General features: G+C 38.6%; 1 protein-coding gene across 4 annotated transcripts in view; it reads right to left on the bottom strand.

Annotated features, from left to right (window-relative positions):
- Positions 1-20,647, bottom strand: part of NCOR1 (nuclear receptor corepressor 1) — a 145,767-nt gene that overhangs the window by 115,719 nt on the left and 9,401 nt on the right. For all 4 annotated transcript variants that reach the window (XM_059908097.1, XM_059908100.1, XM_059908098.1 and 1 more), the window contains exons 2-3: positions 8,666-8,843; positions 844-977 (exon numbers count right to left, since the gene is read on the bottom strand). In XM_059908097.1, coding sequence (XP_059764080.1) covers positions 844-977; positions 8,666-8,773 — 242 coding nt within the window. In that variant the 5' untranslated portion in view covers positions 8,774-8,843. The remainder of the gene's footprint in view (positions 1-843; positions 978-8,665; positions 8,844-20,647) is intronic.

The following is a 20,647-nucleotide window of genomic DNA, read 5'->3' as shown; positions in this document are numbered from 1 at the left end:
TAGATAATAGAGGAGAGTGATCTGAATTCTCTCCACAACCTTCACCAAGAAATGCATTTTACAATGATTTTAAACATGGCAGAATAATTTTAAACCTTTTATCATCTTAAAACCTAAACAATAATCATATTTTTAAAATAGTAAATCAGGTTCTTTACAAAACTGCTAAAACAAGGACTCAAGAAAGGTGATTTAATAAAGGTAGTTATTATACTTCAAAATCCTTTAGATTAAGAGTGAGAATGGAGTAAAAGACCGCAGAAATGGTAAGGACCCTGGAGAAAATGAGTACCTCCCATGGACGGGGCCAACATTACCTGACCAAATACTTATCCTTTGCAGACAATGCTATTATTATCCTCATTTTTACAGGTAGAAAACTAAGGTCTGAGAAGTCTAAATCACTGATGGCAACCCTGTCTGCAAATGAGAATGACCTGGGCCCACTCCCAGAGACTCATTTAATTATTCTGGGATGGGACTTGGGAATCAAGCTTTTAAATCTCCCCAGGTGGTCCTAATATGCAGCCTGAATTGAGAACACCTGTTTACACAATGCTACAAAGTCCACAACAGCTGACCAGGATTCAAACCTAGGTCTACCTGACTGCCCACTACACAGCATTAACTCCGAACTCTGGAAACAAGTTTTTAAGAGTTTGTTAACTATTATGACAACTACTCCAAATGGTAAACAAATATAAAAGAGCTCAAAATATAAACTGTAAATGACCAGTCACAGCTTGGTTAATAAGATTACAAGTTAAATATAACAAAATTAAAGTAATAAAATAAATGACACAAGTTCAGTCCTGGATGGAAACGTAAAAGAAAGCCTGTTACCTGTCAGAACCTGGGTGAAACTCTGAAAGCAGGGAAGGTCGTCTGCGAAGCTGCTGCTGCTGCTGTTGCTGCAAGAGCTGGGAGGCCTGACTGACTTCGAGATGAGAAGAACGATAATCAGGGACTGCAAACTCCTAGTGGTAAAATAATCATAAATTAATTATTAACCAAGAAGTGAAAAGCATCATGAAACCAAACCAAGGACAAATGAACAAAGGCAGTTATGGTCCACTAAGTATGGAAAGAAGCAGCAATGATTTCAATCCTTCACTGATTTAACTCTTTCACATAACCTAAAACAATCAACATTAACTATATATCATTCAAAAGAATTCAAAATGAGATTTCCTGTTCAACCTATATATATTTTTTAATTTTTAAAAATTGACTTATTTATTTATGGGGGCATTGGGTCTTCATTGCTGCACGTGGGCTTTCTCTAGTTCCGGCGAGCGGGGGCTACTCTTGGTTGTGGTGCAGGGGCTTCTCACTGCGGTGGCTTCTCTTGTTGCAAAGCATGGGCTCTAGGCTCACGCGGGCCTCATTAGTTGCAGCACGCGGGCTCAGTAGTTGTGGCTCATGGGCTCTAGAGCGCAGGCTCAGTAGTTGTGGAGTACAAGCTTAGCTGCTCTGCAGCATGTAGGATCTTCCCAGACCAGGGCTTGAACCTGCAGTGGCAGGCGGATTCTTTTTTTTTTAAATAAATTTATTTATTTTATTTATTTATTTTTGGCTGCATTGGGTCTTTGTTGCTGCGTGCGGGCTTTCTCTAGTTGCGGCAAGTGGGGGCTACTCTTCATTGTGGTGCACGGGCTTCTCATTGCAGTGGCTTCTCTTGTTGCAGAGCACGGGCTCTAGCCTCGCGGGCTTCAGTAGTTGTGTCACGGAGGCTCTAGAGCGCAGGCTCAGTAGTCGTGGCACATGGGCTTAGTTACTACGCAGCATGTGGGATCGTCCCGGGCCAGGGCTCGAACCCGTGTCCCCTGCATTGGCAGGCGGATTCTTAACCACTGCACCACCAGGGAAGCCCAACAGGCACATTCTTAACCACTGTGCTACCAGGGAAGTCTCAACCTATATTTGGTTTATTCTTCTAATAACATATCACAATAACTCTTAATCTATATTATTCACGTAATAAGGTCTCAAACCCTTGTGTTCAATATGAAATCCTAAAAAGCATTCCTATCTTAAATTTAAAATGGATAAGCTGGAAGGGACACAGAAGCCATCTAGTTAAATCCACATATATTTACAAATGAAGAAACAGAAGTCCAGAGAATCAAGATGCTAGTTAAGAGTAATAGTTTTGGGCTTCCCTGGTGGCGCAGTGGTTGAGAATCTGCCTGCTAATGCAGGGGACACGGGTTCGAGCCCTGGTCTGGGAAGATCCCACATGCCACGGAGCAGCTGGGCCCGTGAGCCACAACTACTGAGCCTGCGCGTCTGGAGCCTGTGCCCCCCAACGGGAGGGGCCGCGATAGTGAAAGGCCCGCGCACCGCGATGAGGAGCGGTCCCCGCACCGCGATGAAGAGTGGCCCCCACTTGCCGTAACTAGAGAAAGCCCTCGCACGAACCGAAGACCCAACACAGCGAAAAATAAATAAATAAATAAATAAAGTAGCTATAAAAAAAAAAAAAAGAGTAATAGTTTTTCCATCATTCTAGGTGGGTGTTTTATGTTTGTTTTTCTACTTTTCTTTTGTTGACTTTTTGTTGAAAAGGTCAAAGCTTCTTTTGAAAAGATACTAACAATCACAAACAGATAAACACAGAATTACCAAATAACCCTGGAATTCCACTCCTAGGTATATAGACAAACTAACTAAAAGCATATGTCCACACACAAGAATTTGAACACAAATTGTCAAAGCAGCATTATTCACAATAGCCAAAAAGAAGACAGAATCCAAATGTCCACTGACTCATACATAAACAACATGATATATCTGTACAATGGAACAGTATTCGGCCATTTAAAAAAATGAAGTACTAATACATGCTACAAAATAGTTGAACCTAGAAAACATAATGCTAAGTTAACAAAAAGATTCAAAAGCCACATATGATTCCATTTACATGAAATGTCTACAAGATGCAAATCAAGAGACAGAAGGTAGATTAGTGGTTGTCGGGGATGGAGGGATGACAGGAATTGCGGCTGACTACTATTATGTATGGGGTTCCATTTTGGGTGATGGAAAAGTTCTAGAATTAAATAATGGTAATGGTAGCCCAGCATAGTGAATATATGAAAAACCACTATATTATACACTTAAAAATGGTGAATTTTATGTTATATGAATTATATATCAACAAAAGTTTAGAAAATCATAAACAGATAAAGTACAGTTGGCCAGACTGAAACATGGAGTAGGACAGGAGGTCCAGAACCTTTCATTAGAAGCAAATAACAGTAAAAAGATTATCTCATACACAGTCTATGAAAATATATCAGGTACAAAGTTGAAAACATAAACAAGAAAAAACATTGAAGAAAAGACAAAATCATTTTTTTTAAAAAGTACATCAAAACTCAAAAAATAAAGAATTTACATCCAAAGAAACAGACAAGATTAAGTGAAAGTGAAAAAGGACACAAAAGTATTAAAAATATCCTCAAAAAGAACCAAATAGCAATTAAAGAAATTAAAAAGTTGATCACTGAAATTAAACAACAGTAGAACAGACAGAGGTGAAGGGCAAGTGCAAGCAAAGACAGAACTGAGGAATTCTCTCATAACACAGTAGAGCACAAAGATACAGAAATTACAGAAGTTAGAAATGGCAGCTACAGTAAAAGGTTCCAACATTCAATATCCACAGGTGAAAGGCAATATTCTAGGAATAATAGAATAGAATTTCTCAGAAGTTGAAAAAGACATAGTCCTCAGATATAAAAGGGCCTAAGAGAAAAGTTGAGCAGATTTAAAAAATTAATCCACACTGGACATATCAAAATCTTAGAAAACAAAAGATGCAGAGAAAACTCTACTACTAGTCATAAGAAATAAAAAATTGGTTTCCTACAAAGTAAGAAGGATCATAATAAAAGCAGACTTCTCATCAGCAACACTGAACAGAACGAAACACAAATACATATTCCAAGTTCAGAGGAAAACAAATTTGAACCTACAAATTCAGTAACCAAATCATAGTTCAAGTTTTAGGACTACAAACTTTTCAGAATTCAGGAACTCAGAAAATTCACCAGTAACAGCATCTCTCAAAGAATTCCTAAAGGATGCAGTGAAGAGTACACAATGAAGAGTAAGAAGCGAAATAAAAGAAACAATAGTGCACTTCTGCTTCCAGCTATGAGCAAGTAACGCTGTCCAAACTACATTCCCATAGTAAACAGCAAAAAAAAAACTGGACAAAGTGTAGGAATTCCTTTCAGACACTGGACAACAGGCTGCACAGGACTTGACCTCTGAGAAAAGTGACACAAATGGGGGAGTCCTAGCATGATCCAGGCTTTCTGCCTGGAGGTGATTTCCAAACTGCATCCAAACAGTGCCCCAGAATGTTATTCATTGAAGAAGCAACCATACTAGTTTGGGAAAGCCAGAGAGAATTTCTGGAGACTTCCAGAGAGGAGGGAGTTACACAGAGAAATATTTCCTGAAATATGAATTTGTGTTCCCTTAAGTGTTTGGCTGAATTCCAATCTGTAATGCATAGGGAGAGCATAGCCCAGTCTTTAAAGGCTGAGCTAAGAACAACTTCTGAAGAAAGAACTGTTAGAAGGAATGATAAAACAAACAATTCCCAGAGCTCACACAGGGCCAGACCTCATTCAAATTTCCTCCAGCCAGAGATAAGAAATCTCACTGGATACACAAGATATTCAGTAGATAGCCCAGAAGAGGCAAGTTCAGAATTGGAGGATAAATTAGACCTAGAATAAAGACTATTCTAAACTTGCCTTAAGAGTGTTTAAAAATAAAACTCAAAAGTAACTTCACTACCTACCAGAAGGAATCCAACTTTCTTTAAAGGAATACAACAAAATCCAGCAATGTTCATATTCTAATCAAAAATTAAATATCCAATGCCTGCAATGATAATTTCACAGGATGAAATTAACAGTAGATTGGAAACTGCAGAAAAAAAGATCACTGAACATGAAACCATAGCAAAATGAAGCAAATGGATAAAAAAACGGGGGGGGGGGGGGGGGGTAGACCACAGGTCCAGTAACCTGTAGGATAAAATAATACAGGAGTAACTGGTGTCTCAGAAGGAAACTAGGAGTAGAGGAGACAGAAAATATACCTGAAGAAATAATGGCTGAATACTGCCCAAATTTTATGAAAATGACAAATACACAGAGGCAGGAAGCTCAGTGAATGCTAAAGACAGTAACATATACATTCAAAAAGCACAACAAAGGCACATCATAATCAAATTGCTGAAAACCAGTGATAAAGAGAGAAATCTTAAAAGTAACCAGAGGGAGAAAAAGATATATTTAAATAAACAAAGATAAGAATGAGCAAAGACTTCTGGTCAGAAACCAAACAGGTCAGAGTACTACGAATTACATCTCTTAAAATGCTGTAAGAAAATAACTGTCATCCTAGAATTCTATATCCAGTGAAAGCATTCTTCAAAACTCAAGTTGAAGTAAACTTTTTCAGGTAAATAAAAGCTGAGCAAGTTCACTGCCAAAAGACCTGCACTAGGAGAAATGATGCTCTTCAGGCAGGAAGAAAATGTAGCAAAAGGAAACCTGAATATATACAAAGAAGTGAAAGGAGTCAGAAATCACATATATGTGGGCAATTATATAATAGAAGGGAGAAAATAATATGGACAGAAATCAGTTAAAATACAGAAAAAAGTAAAAAATGGATGAAACTAAAGCTAGTTCTTCAAGGAAAAGAATCTACTAAACTGATAAACCTCTATCTAGACTAATAAAGAAAAAAAAGGAAAAAGAAAACACTTATTATTAACACAAGGAATGGCATCACAACAGATCTAAAAGACACTGAAACAATAAGGGAATAGTATGACAAATCACGGCAATAAATTTAGTATCTTGAACAACAAAATACCCAAACTGACTCAAGAAAAAGTAAAGAATCTGAATTATAACTGTTAAAGAAATTGAGTTAATAATTTATCAGTTAAGTTCTTCCCACAAAGAAAATTCTAGGCCCAAATGGCTTAGATTCTATCAAGTATCTAAGGAAGAAAACAATACCAATCCTACAATGACTCTTCAAGAAAATACAGGGGGAAGAAACACTTCCCAAGCTAATAACCTTCCTAATGGTGAAAGGCTGAATGCTTTCCTCTTAAGATCAGAAACCAGGCAAGGATTTCACTCTCACCCCTTCTATTCAATACTGTACTAGGTATTCTAGCCAGGGCAATAAGGAAGAAACAGAGCAGACATCTAGTTTGGAAAGGGAGAAGCAAAGCTGTCTTTATTCTCAGGTTACAGGATCATCTACATAGAAAATCCTACGAAATCCATAAAAAAGCAAGTAGAGGTAGCAAGTAAGTTTGCAGGATAGAAGATAAATATACATAGCAGCAATGAACAACTGAAAACTGAAATTCAAAAATAAGTACCAGTAACAATCACATTAAAAATATTACATATTTAAGAATAAATGTGACAAAAGATGTACATTACCTGTACACTGAAAACTACCAAACATTACTAAGAAAAATTAATGCAGACCTGCATAAATGGAGAGATATACCATGTTCATGGACCAGAACATTCAAAGTCGTCAATTCTCTCCCAAATTAATCTCTAGATTCAATACAGTCTCAGTCAAAATCCCAGCAAGCTTTTTTGTAGACATTGACAAGTTGATTCTAAAATGCGAAGGCTCTACAATATCCAAAACAACAATTCAGGAAAGAATCACACTACTTAATTTCAGGGTATTATAAAGCGGTAATAATCAAGACAGTGTGCAGTGCTTTATTAAAAGATTAAATGTTTCTTTACACAGAAAAATCATAGATGCAAGATAAAGAAAAACGAAACATATCAGTGTAGAGAGAACAGAAATATACTCACATATATATGATCAACTGATTTTCAAAGAAAGCGCCAAAGCAATTCAGTGAGGAAAGGATAATCTTTTCAACAAATGATTTCTAGAACTGAATACCCACATGCAAAACAAAGGCTTCAACCCTTACTTCACACCATAAACAAAATGTAATTCAAAATAGATCACAGACTTAAATGTAACAACCTAAAGTTTTAAAGCCTCTAAGAAGAAAACATAGAAGAAAATCTTAGTGACCTTGAGTTTGGCAAAAAACTTCTCAAATATGACACAAAAAGCAAGAAATATTAAAGACAAAAATTAATAAAATGCACTTGATAAGATTAAAAACATATCTCCCAAGGATACCGTAAAAAAAGAAGGCAAAGCTTCTTTATGTAATCTAGTAGATACAGCTAAAACATAGATACAGATTTCCTAAACAATTTGTAATAACCAAAAACTGGAATAAGTGACTGGATAAACAAATTATGGTATATCCATACCCAGCAATAAAAAAAAATTAATTACCAAGATGCGCCAGAACATGGATAAACCTCAAAAGTATTATGGGACAGAAAAGAAGCCACTGACAAAAGAGTTCATGTGAAACTCAAGACAAAGGTAATCTGTTATGACAGAAAGCAGACCACAGTTTCCTGGGAGTTGAGGTTTGTGGGAAGTGGGGGAGGAGGCCTGACCTGGACGGGGCACAAGGGAACTTTCCGGGGTGATAGAAATTTTTTCTTTCTTCATTTTGGTGGTGGTTTTATGACTGTATGAATCTTGTCAAAATGTACACATATAATAAAATTTTATTATATATAAACTAAATCCCAAAGTCGATTTAAAAAAAAAAAAAAAAAGACAGCAGCAGCAACAATAATCTAGGAAATTAGTAATCAGAGGAATAGCACTGGGGCAGGAAGGACACACAACCAAAACTCAACACCTAACCATGTAAGAATCCTCAATCTAGCAGTAGAAAGTGACTTCTTCAACGAAAAAAGGACATCTACAAAAAACATGTGACTAATATTATACTTAATAGTGAAAGACTGAATGTTTCCCTAAACAGAAACAAGGTAAGGATGTCCCTTCTCACTTAGTAATCATGACCATGCTTTAAAGGAGTCCTTGGTAGTATCCAGTAGTACTCAACTATATTTGCTGGTAAGTGTGCTTTCTTGTTCTCCGAAATGACCATTTCATTCCTTCCCTTCTCTTTTCTTCAAACCTCTTACACATCCGTCCCTGGCGCACTCTAAGCTGATTATTTCACCTATTTTATTTTTCACAAGGTAAAACAATCACGCAAACTCATCTTCCTACCATCAAATCTCTCAAGAAGGCAGAGGTTCTTTAATATATCATAAATAATACCAGTAGCTACATAGAGTAAACACACATATAGAAAACCTTAGCACAGGACCTGGCTCTCACTCAAGAGTGGCCAAGTCATCCAGCCAGCTTAATACTCAACCAGAACTTGGCACATAAACAGATGTCTTAACTTAGAAACTCTAGGCAATTGATTCTTCTCTATCCATCAACAACTCCTACAATCAGAAGCAGAGACATGTTCACCTCCTGAAATCTGGCATAAAGCCACAATAAGAAGATAATTAATCCCTAACCTTTGGTCCCCCACCTTCGAGAATGGTTCTTGCCATTAAAAATATATATATAACAATTATATACATATAATTGTATTTGGTTTCTGACCAACAAATGTATTAAATGGGAAAAGTAAAGAAAAACACAAAATACATATGCAACGTGCGTAATAGCTGTTCCTTACCTGCTGGTGGCGGGTGCTGGGAAAGGTGTACTGAACAGAGTGGGGAGGATAACGACTTTGCTCTGTGCTGAACGCTCCTTGGTTGGGGGGATAACCTGAACTTGACATTATCAGTAAAGAAGTCCTCACCAGGTTGTGAGATCAAGTGCAACAAACAATCATGCTTCTAGGAAATCACCTAAACAGGATGGGGAAAGAAAAGAATTGGTAAGTACTAAAAGCACCAGGTGTGCTTCTAATAACACAACTATAGCTACATAAACAAAACCACTATTATCAGTAAAAGCTTTCTCTGATGTTACTTACTTAATATAATAAAAGTTACTGGGGCTTTAAAAACATCAATGGGTCCTTTCCTCTATACTTAAAAAAGTTTCTTTAAGATATCACAAATAATACCAGTAGCTACATAAAGTGAACCACATAAACTCTTAGCTCAGGAGCCAGCACATAGCAACTGCTCAGTAAACATCCTTCTTTCAGTAAATATCTGAAACACAAATATTACATATTACAAAAACAAAAATCTATGGCTGTAAATTTGGGGGTTGTGAAAAAGTCAATTGTTAAAAGGATTCAAGAGTATTTATAAGGTAAGCATTTCTGCAGAGGAAACATTGTCTTTATTAAATAATTCTGCCCCAAAATGACAGCCTAAGAAGGCATTAGGGATAGAAAAGCTTTCAAGGAAGAACAAAGTGAGCCTATCACTTCAAGAAAAACTGCCAAATTTTTTTTGAAAATGAGGATTTTGGCAAACTTCCATCTGCCACCATGAGCCTGACGGCTTCCCCACATTTAAAGACTTTTCTGGCAAGACTGGTGGTGGTATTAACAAGGGTGAGTTTTTGATATTACATAATGAAATCTGAAGATCTGCGTAACTCAATGAATCAATATTTTCCAAATGACCAATACAGAATTACAAAATAAGGCGTGAATGAAGTATTTATTTAAAGTACAAAACATTTTACCACAGTTCAATAAATAGGCGCAAGACAAACCAATAAATGTTTAATGTGACAGAATATGAAAGGTTTACTAATATGGTTTCAGATTCTACACAGTAACTAACCTTTAAAAATTTACCATTTGTCTGGTTTGGGTGTGATATCAAAGAATATCCACAATTACGTTAAAAGGCTATTAAAATACCCCCTCCCTTTTCTAAATACATGGCTACATGAGGTTAGCTTTTCTTCATAAACTTCCATCAAAACAACACACTGGGGCTTCCCTGGTGGCGCAGTGGTTGGGAGTCTGCCTGCCAATGCAGGGGACACAAGTTCAAACCCTGGCCCGGGAAGATCCCACATGCCGCAGAGCAACTAAGCCCATGAGCCACAACTACTAGCCTGCGCTCTAGAGCTCGAGAGCCACAACTACTGAGCCGCGAGCCTCAACTACTGAGCCCACGCACCTAAAGCCCATGCTCCTCAACAATAGAAGCCACCGCAATGAGAAGCCCGCGCACCACACCGAAGAGTGGCTCCCGCTCGCCGCAACTAGAGAAAGCCGCGCACAGCAACGAAGAACCAAAGCAGCCAAAAATAAATAAATAAAACAAATTTATATATATTAAAAAAAAAACATATTGCAAGATTGAATGCAGAAGCAGAAATGAGAAACAAGCTACCTTCTTTTCAGATACGGAAGAGGTCTGAAAAAATGTAAAACAATGCCACTATTCTCATCAAATTTTTTGTTATATTTTGGAAAATACTTATTAAAATGTTATTTACGTTAAGACTTGGGTTTATATTATTTTAAATAAATATCTTTTAAATTTTCCCATTTTAATATCTAATATGGTAAATATCAACATATATAACCCACATAAGCAAAAGCTCTTTGGAGTCCCAAATAATTTTTAAGAGTATAAAAGGAGTCTGGAGTCCAAAAGGTTTGATGACCACTGGCCTAGAGAATCAGGTCATCTTTAGATTGACTAGCATTAGTGCCCTACAGAGGCAGGTCACACCAGGTCCCTGCACTCCTTCTAGAAACTCTGGCCCTGTTAAGGTGTGGCTTTCACATGATGTTTATGTCAAGTGAACTACTCTACTGGACCCAGGTTGTACCAATCAGATCCCCCTCCAGGAATCTGAACTGAGAACATCAGCTATTGCGAAGTGGCCAGAGTAGGAGTCAAGGTGAGCCAGAGCATGCGCCAGAGAAGTTACAGGGGAGCAGAGGACGCCAGTCCAGACACAGACCAGAACAGGATGCAGAGAGAAGTGGAGCCCAGAGACCTCAAAGGCCCCCCAAGACACACTGGGAACTGCCTAGGCTCACACTCCTTGAATCAGTCCCCACGAGAAGGCACTGTATTTCTTTCTTTCTCCTTGGATACCTGTTAAACTGCCTACATAGTCTCACAGTAAGTCCTCTTTTGCTTAATACAGGTGGAGTAGGTTTTTACATCTTAGAATCATTAGATCTCAAGTTAAGTCCCAAAATAACTATACAAACCTTGAACAATCCAAATGTCATGTCCATCAACGGAGGAATAGATAGATAAAATCAGGTATATTCATACAAGGGAATATTATTCTGCCACAAAAAGAACAAAGCACTGATATACGCTACAGCTTAGACAAGCTCTGAAACATATGCTAAGTAAAAGAAGCCAATCATAGTGACTGATGATTCCTTTCATATGAAAGTCCAGAACAGCCAAATCTATAGCGACAGAAAGTAGATTAGTGGGTGCGTAGGGATGGTGGGGTGGGGTAGAGGCACAGTAGGTGATGGCTAAAGTGTATGGGGTTTCTTTTGTTGTTCACTGTCATAAAATATACATAACATAAAATTCACCATTTTAGCCATTTTTAAGTGTACATTTCTGTAGCATTACGTACATTTACATTGTTGTGCAACTATCACGCCATCCATCTTCAGAGCATTTTCATCTTCCCCAAAAGAACCTCTACACCCAGTAAACACTAACTCTCCATCTCCTCCCCCAGCCTCTGGAACCACCATTCTACTTTCTGTCTCTATGGACTTGACTGCTCTAAGGACCTCATATAGGTGGAATCATATGAGTCACCAGTCCTTTTGTGACTGGTTTATTTCACTTAGCAGAAGTCTTCAAGGTTTATCCATGTGTTAGCATGTATCAAAATTCCCTTCCTTTTTAAGGCTGAATAATATTCCATTGTATTGGGGTTTCTTTTTGAGGTGATGAAAATGTTCTAAAATTGACTGTAGTGGTATCTGTACATATCTCTAATATATTAAAAACCACTGAATTGTACAATTTAAATGGATGAATTTTAAGGTACATAAATTATATCTCAATAAAGCTTTTTAAAAAAATTACCTAGCCAAAATCAAACAAGCAAAAAAACTATACAATGCAACCACAAGATTTAAAAACAATTGTGCTGCAGTCCAAGTTGACATATTCCATAGTCCATGAATCTAATACCCACATGTTCATATCTTTAAAACTCTGGAGTCAATATCCATCCCACAATCACTAGCATTTTATGGTTTCATGAGTAGTACTTTTCCTTTAATCTTAGAGGTAAATAACAGTATCTTATAAGCGAAGACATCTTTTTGCTGAAACACAGTATTAGAGAGTTACTGCATACAGTCTTAGGTTTCTGTCCTAAATCTCTCTCCAGAAAGCTTTTTGTCCCTTTAATTTGTTCCTTGACGCTTAGGATAAGGCAAGAAAATTGAGGACACTGATATTCTCAAAGTGATTTCCAATCTGAGGTCCTTCAAAAGACCAGGTAACGTTTGCAGGACTTTCAAGAAACCTAACAGAAACACATATACAAACGAGGGACAGAGGACACCCTCCTAAGCACAACCCCCAAAAGCACAAACAAGACTGTTATCTTTGACAGAGAAAAAATTTTTCTTATTTTTCTGTAAAACAAAGACACCCTAAAATGGCAAACCGCAAACCAGAAAAAGCACAACAGCAAAATTCTGATATACATATACATATGTATCTTTCAAATCAATAAGAACAAATGATCACAACAGAAATATAAGACATGACAGAAATATGGGATTAACAAAGGAAATAAAATTAATGAAGTCAACTTCAATAATGACAGAAAAGTAAAACAAAGAAACTGGCAAAATATTAAAATATAATGCTTAGTGTTTGGTGAGGGTTTAGAGAAAAAGGTACTGTTTCACACATTACTGGTATGTATGTAAAATGGGTACAAATTGCTTTCTAAAGAAGAATGGCAATTTATACAGCATCAGCCTTGAAAATATGCATATCCTCTACCACAGCAATTCCACTTCTAGGAATTCATTTGGTTATTCAATACAGATATATCCAAAGATGAACACCTGAGGATGTTTCTCAAGGAATTGTCCTAAATATCCAATACACGAGCTTAGAAAATTGTTTTTTAAGAAATTTAGCTAATGAAAAATTTTACTTAGAACATGCCACAAAAAAAAGTTCTTATAAATAAGAACATTTTGTTTTATATAGTATGATTTGTATATACCACTACTACTCGATTTTTCATGTGTCTATCACATCTTCACAAGACTTCAAGGCCAAAGGCAGAAATATCATGTACGTATTCAGTTAACATCTACTGAGCAGTATATACTGTGTGTCAACAGCTCTAAATGCTGGCATAGAATGAGACCACGATTGGCATCTTATCTTGAGGTGACACAGACAATAAGTGACCACAAAATACTATGATAAAGTGCTATAAATAAAACAGGATGAGAGAAGGGAAAGGGAGACATGTCTGGCAGGTAGAAAGCCAGTCTCAGCTAGGATGACCGTATGCCCCGATTTCCTGAAACAGATCCAATTTACAACTACTATCCCAGTGCAGTTATTAACTATGCTCCATTTCCTTCTCAAAACGGTCCCAGTTTGGGTAATAAATTATATTCTAAGATGACTTTTGAGCCAAAGCCTTGAAAAGACAAGAGCATTGCATGGAGAGAAACTAGAGAAGCCCTAAGGCAAAGCAAGGATGCTGAGGGAGAGTGAGGGAGAGGGTGACTGAGGCCAGGCCTGAGACTGGGTGGGGGAGACTGCATGGGGTTCTGCTGGTGTGTGACCTTATGTTACAAATATTTTCTTTCAGCATTCATAACTTGTTTTGTCTTTCTGAAGACCTTCTCTACCCCCCAAATTTTCAAATATTCTTCTACTTTCCCCTCTTACACTTCTTAAAGTTTTTTAATACATTTAACTCCTTAATCATCTAAATTTTTTTCTAAAGAATGGTAAGGTAGGGGTCTAGATGTATTTTCTTTACTACTTGATAGTTAATTATCCAAACAAAACCCTTACTAAACATGTCTGCCTTTCCACACCGATCTGAAATGTGAATCATTCTTATTACAACCCAGCAATTTCAGGATATACCCTAGAGAAACTCGCATGTACATACAAAAGGATATTTATTGCAGCAGTGCAATAGGCAAATTTGAAGACAGCCTAAATTCCATATTCATGATAAAATACTATACAGCAGTTACAATGAATAAACTAGAGCTATGTTTCAATACATATAAACCTCAAAAAAAGTAAAGGTTAGTGAAAACAACTTGTAGAATGATACATATGTTCGAAATACAGAAAACAATACTACATATTATTGACACACGGCTTAAGTTTTCTGTTTTCGTTTTTCTTTTTCATCATCTTAAGGATTTGGGAAGAGAGCAAAATTCAGTGTGTCAACTTGATCCAAATTCCTACCCAGCTAGGTTTAGAAAATAAAATTTTCTAGAGAACTGTCATTCAATCTAACCTTAAAAGAAAACTTAAGAGAAAGCAACTTTTAAAATGTTACCATCCTTACTACTACTCACTGCACTGTTCCTGCTGTCCCAGCAGCAGCCAGGGGAGGGGTCAGAAGAGGGCCAGTGCCTCCCAGACTGTTTCCTGCCTGCTCCCCGCCAAGGCCCAACTAACAGCGCTTTCACAGACCAGGAATCTGAAGCACAGAGAAATTCAATAATTTCTCTATGTCACAAAGTTGTCAGCGGCAAAAATGGGAGAAGCTAGTGTTTTCTGTGATGCTGTGCAGCTTTCTCAGCAGGTAATGAGCTACTCTGAGGAGCTGAGATGTGCAGTGAGACCACCCATCAAAACGACCAAGGGGCTTCCCTGGTGGCACAGTGGTTAGGAATCCGCCTGCCAAGGCAGGGGACACGGGTTCGAGCCCTGGTCCGGGAAGATCCCACACGCTGCGGAGCAACTAAGCCCGTGTGCCACAACTACTGAGCCTGCACTCTAGAGCCCACGAGCCACAACTACTGAGCTCACACGCCACAACTACTGAAGCCCGCACGCCTAGACCTGTGCTCCGCGATAAGAAGCCACTGCTCGCCGCAACTAGAGAAAGCCTGAGCAAAGCAAAAGAGACCCAACACGACCAAAAACAAATAAATAAAATAAATTTTAAAAATAAATAAATGAATAAAAATAAAACATTCCTTCCTACTAATTAAAACAAAACAAACAAACAAAAAAACCACCTGGGCAGCGCTCCCTTTCTACACACCTGCACTTGCTAGTGGAAGGGGAAAAGTCAACAAGGGAGGGGGAGGCGGGGGGGGGGGGGGGCTTTGTTTTTGTTTCTGGAAATAGATATTATATGTACGGTTTAAGAGTTTCTCAAAGTACCACAGAATACAGAGGGAAAAATCTCCTTCTCACCCTGTCCCCAGCCTCTACTCAGTTCTCCTCCCAAAAGGCAACCAAAGTTACTAGTTTCTGGAGTATCCTAGAAACAGCCTTCTCACACACACACACACACACACACACTTTGCCCCCTACATAAATGGGAGCAGAGTAGATAATATATTGTTCTATATCTTGCTTTTATTACTTAACATCTTAATACATCTTGACAATCATTTTCATGAGTCCATAAAGAGCTTCTTCATTCTTTCTATTGCTGTAATGTATTTCACTGTATGAATGTTCACAAATATTTTATACATTTTCCAAGTAATTCTGATCTGCATCCCTAAGAAATGCTTAGGTGATCTGTCTCTGAGCTCTCCTCCCAACTCGGACATCCTAAGTAAATAAAGCTATAAATGGAATGGAGAGGCAAAAGAAAAGATCTTAGCTCAAGGTCATCCAAATTTTTTTCCATCAGTGGCCTACATGATGAGAAATCTATAGAGTACAGTGTTGTTTTCGGGTTGTTTTATTTTCATTTTCAGCAATGATGAGTCCTGAGTTCAACATGTACATTCAATGTCACTCAAATACAAGTCAAATGATTTGTCCGTGTTTCCCTTTTATCATAACCAATCCTTCATGATGTCCCAGTTTTCTCATGTGATTTTAGTGAAGTTTAATTTGAATTATCTTAAAAATAAATTAAAGATAGTTACTATCAGCCCATCACAGGTGGTAACAAAACATCAGCAAAACTAGAGCTTAGCCCTTACTGGGATACAAATTTATTGGTCAGAGCGGGCCCTACCTCTGGTGACAAGAACTGCAGCTTGGAGCCCACCACGACCTCCTTCCTCAAAACTTACCCACAAGACACACCACAACAGTTCAGACCTTTGTTTAACCAGTGCTCTTTCTTTCCTCAAACATCTTACATGGAAGCCAAATGTATAAAATACATAATACTCTGATTCAGGGAGAACGGGGAACCTAAATCTGCCTTTTCAGCCCCCTCCCCATCCCCGTCCTGCCTCCGACCCTCACTCCAGTCCTGGCTCACCAAGACACCTCCACAGAACACTTGACAGTTTGAAAACAACTGAAGTAAAAGAATCGGTTTAAAGTGGAGGCTGAAGGGGAAGGGAAAACCTTAAATGGCAGTTTCCAATTTTAAGTTCAGTTCATAGCTCCAAAACTCATTAACTCACAGTTACATGCTTGACTCATGGACTATAAAAATTCTGTGAAATGTTTAAGAAAACTGGTCAAGGTTTTACGTGCAACAACCTCGTATCATAAACATACATAATTGTATTCTAGGATGAAAATAATATACTAAAACCAGATGTCATTGTTGTAAGTGACGAGCACACATTTTATCTGAATTTTGGAGATAAACTCAGAACTAGCCTCCAACGTTTTGCAAACAGATAATAAAATACAGTAAAATGAAATCAGTCTATTTAAATTTCTCTTTGAATCTTCCCATATTAACATAATAAAGACACACATACTCACACACAAATTTACTCAACCGGAAACTTATCTTGCAAAACAAAATTTCAAATGCAATCCTAAAAAAAAAAAAAAAAAAACCACCAAAAAAACAAAAAAAACAAATCCTTTCTCCCCAGGAACTCCTGGCTTTTGGCCTACAATCTTTGCATAATCAAAATGTACTTGGATAGGTTTTCAAGGTGGCCTAATCTGTCTTGGAAAAAGAGCTAAAAATATACTTCGCTGTGGAAGGACTACAGACGCCTCTTTAGATGAGCAAGAATGACTCCACCAAGGGTCACAACAGAGGTGAAGTCCACATTTCACCAAAGCAGGAAAAGGACACAATTCAATTTTCTTTTAAACTATCAAATAATACTTTTCGATACAAAAGTATGGCATAGGGGAATGGCCTCTATGACACTGCAGGTGCCAAACACTGGATACTAAACTGAGGCAAATCGGGTCTCACTAATTCTCACAAAGCAGTTCAGCTCTAGCCCAACTCCAAAAGCCCAGGAGGCAGGGAGAGGCTAAGGACCACCCCCTGGGATATCCCAACCACCTAAGAGTCTCTGGGTTGGTGAAGGTTTGGAGAAAGCCCATCTGAGCCTATCTCGGGGTCCAGCCTCCAGGAGAGGAGACAGAGGCTAGAACCATCCAAGTGGATTCTGTAATTTGTATGAGATCAGAGTGGTGCTAAACTGGAACAGAATTTCTCCCGTAAAATAATCTAAAGCATTCTTCCCTTTGCGGGGCGGGGAGGAGTTACTCTGGGGGAATGTCATTAACAAGGTGTTTTATTTGTGGCCTCTTTTGACATAATGACATCTCACTTAGAAGACAGATTAAGGGGAGCTAAAGAAAAAGACATTTTAGACTACCCTACCCCCGATAAAATATGACAGTGAAAGGAACACATTAATATGGGCATAATCATTTGATTAATCTAAGAATACAGACATTCAATAAATAATTCTTGAGTGAAAACAACAACACTACTCTATCCCTACCTAAGGTGAGAAAGGAGAAGTTTCCAAAGACAGCGGCAGCAGGAAGACGGCAGCAGGCAGATGACTGAGAACCCTGTGGCACAGTGGCACTGAACTGACCTAATTCTCTAAACTGAGCAATATTCACTCCAGCTATAAGAATGAATACATTTCAAAGTGAAATGGACAACTATTGGGACTCCCCTGGCGGTCCAGTGGTTGGGACTTCGCCTTCCAGTGCGGGGGGTGCAGGTCGGATCCCTGGTCGGGGAGCTGGGATCCCGCATGCCTCGCAGCCAAAAAACCAAAGCATGAAACAGAGGCAATACTGCAACAAATTCAATAAAGACTTAAAAAAAAAAAAAAAAAAAAGGACAACTATTTACCAACCCTCTCCTCCATCAACACAAACAAAGAACAGGGTATTGAGATCAGAAAATTTTTAACTTTGGATGCTTGGGATTAATAGACATGACAATACCTAAGGAGAATAACAAACAGTCACCATTTATTGAGCCTTTGCTACATCCCCGGCAGTGTACTAAGAGCATGGTGTGCACGAGCTCACCTAAACCACTAGTTCTACTACTACCCCTAAGAAAGGCTTTGGAGAGGCTAAGTAACTTCTTCAAGGTAATTTTTTTAGCTCAGAGCTATCTTAAAGATAATGTTTTGCTGCCTCCCCTCTGACCTGCTAAGAGAGGCTGCTAAAGGTTAGGAAGCAAAATAAAACAAGTCTAATGAACAGACTCTACTTCTATGGTATATACCAAAATAAAGTAGAAAAAAAGCAACTGACTTAAAAGGTACTGAATTCTATACAAAAATAATAATAATAATAAACAAAACCATCAGAGACCTGTGAGGGCAGGGACCATCTCTTCTTTCCACACATGGCCTCCCCAGCACCTAACAGTTCTTAGCTCTCAACACACCCATTCCAACAGCAAGTCCTAGCCTTCCTTCCATGCCCCGCCCCCAAGCCTCCCATGCTTCTCCATCTTGACTACCCCCATCCTCATCTCTTGCTGCAAGAAACTCCTAATTGGACTTCCCACTTCAATACTTTCTCCACTCAAAAAGCCAAATGTTTTTTAAACCATAAGTCAGAACACATCACTCTTCTGCTCAAGACTCCTCAGGAGCTGCCACGCACTTCAAACAGAATCTGAACTCCTCACTGTGGCCCAGGAGCTCCCCCCCGCCCCCCCACCCCCCCTACTGCTCAGGAGGCCACAAGGAGCTTCCTTCCAGCTCCCTCACCCAGGGCCAGGCCCTTCCTTGACTCAGGCCTTTGTCCTTCTTTACTCTCTGCCTGGAATGCTCTTCCTGGCTCACCCTTGGGGCCGAGGACTCCTCAAAATTAGGTCTCAGTTCAAATGCCATCTTCTCAGAAGGGCCTTTCCCAGCCACCCTCCAGTTACCCTTTTTGTTCTTCTACAGATTAATCATAATCTGAAATGCAGTCGTTTGTTTTACTTATACTGTCTTCCCCCACTAGAATATAAACTCCCTGTGTGATTCCCTACTATATTCGTTGGACAAAAGAAACAAGAAATGTGCAGAACTTATTTGAAGGAAAGTTTGAAAATCTACTGAAGAACATAAAAGTCTGTTTGAACAAAAGGATAGGAAGTACACAAAGGTGTCAATTTTCCTAAAATTAACCTATGAATTCAATAGTGCCAATCACTATTCAGTATTCCCGATAAAAATCTCAGCAAGATTTCTTTTTGAACCTCACAGAATGATTCTGAAGTTCATCCAGAAGAATACATAGACCAGAAGTGCCAAAGTCTGAAAAAAAAAAAAAAAAAGAGTAATGAACAGATGACTAACCCTACCAGTATTAAAATTATAAAACAATAGTAATTTAAAGGATATGATAACATATATCAAGAAAACATAACAGATTAGAAACAGTGCCAAACATATTTAGTAAATTGATAAAAGGTGCAAATCTGCTAACTGGGGCAAAGGCTGGATTATTCACCAAATGGTGCTGACACAACTGGTTACTTCAGGGGAAAAAAACATACACACCTCTATCCCCCCAAAATATATGTCTACCTCATGTCCTATACTAGAAATGAATTCCAGATGGACCCCAAAAATTAGAAGTTTAAAAAAGGAAAAGGAAGAAAGGCAAAGCAAAAAAAAAAAAAAAAAAAAAGAAACAATAAAAAATTAAAATCTAAAGACTTCTTTGTTTTAAAAATACAATCAAAGGACTTCCCTGGCGGCACAGTGGTTAAGAATCCACCTGCCAATGCAGGGGACACGGGTTCGAGCCCTGGTCCAGGAAGATCCCATATGCCGCATAGCAACTAAGCCCATGCACCACAACTACTGAGCCTGCGCTCTTGAGCCTGCAAGCCACTACTACTGAACCCACGTGCCACAACTACTGAAGCCCATGCGCCTAGAGCCCGTGCTCCGCAACAAGAGAAGCCACCGCAATGAAAAGCCAGCGCACCGCAACGAAGAGTAGCCCCTGCTCTCAGCAGCTAGAGAAAGGCTGCACACAGCAACAAAGATCCAACACGGCCAAAAAAAAAAACAAAAAAACAAATACAATCAAGGTATACAATCAAGTATCTCACTCATGTGCCTCTCAGTTCTCCATCCTACAGCAAGCAACAAGGAATACCAGTTTCTTAGGTTTTGTTTCAGAAATATTCTATGATATAAAAGCAAATATGTACACACTATTTTTCCCCCTTAAAACAAGCAGTAGGGGGCTTCCCTGGTGGCACAGTGCTTGAGAATCTGCCTGCCAATGCAGCGGACACAGGTTCGAGCCCTGGTCTGGGAAGATCCCACATGCCGCGGAGCAACTGGGCC

This window comes from Balaenoptera ricei, chromosome 20 (genome assembly GCF_028023285.1).
Source record: "Balaenoptera ricei isolate mBalRic1 chromosome 20, mBalRic1.hap2, whole genome shotgun sequence".
NCBI lineage: Eukaryota > Metazoa > Chordata > Mammalia > Artiodactyla > Balaenopteridae > Balaenoptera > Balaenoptera ricei.
Note: the sequence above shows the minus strand (reverse complement) of the source record. Positions and strands in the feature narration are given on the sequence as shown.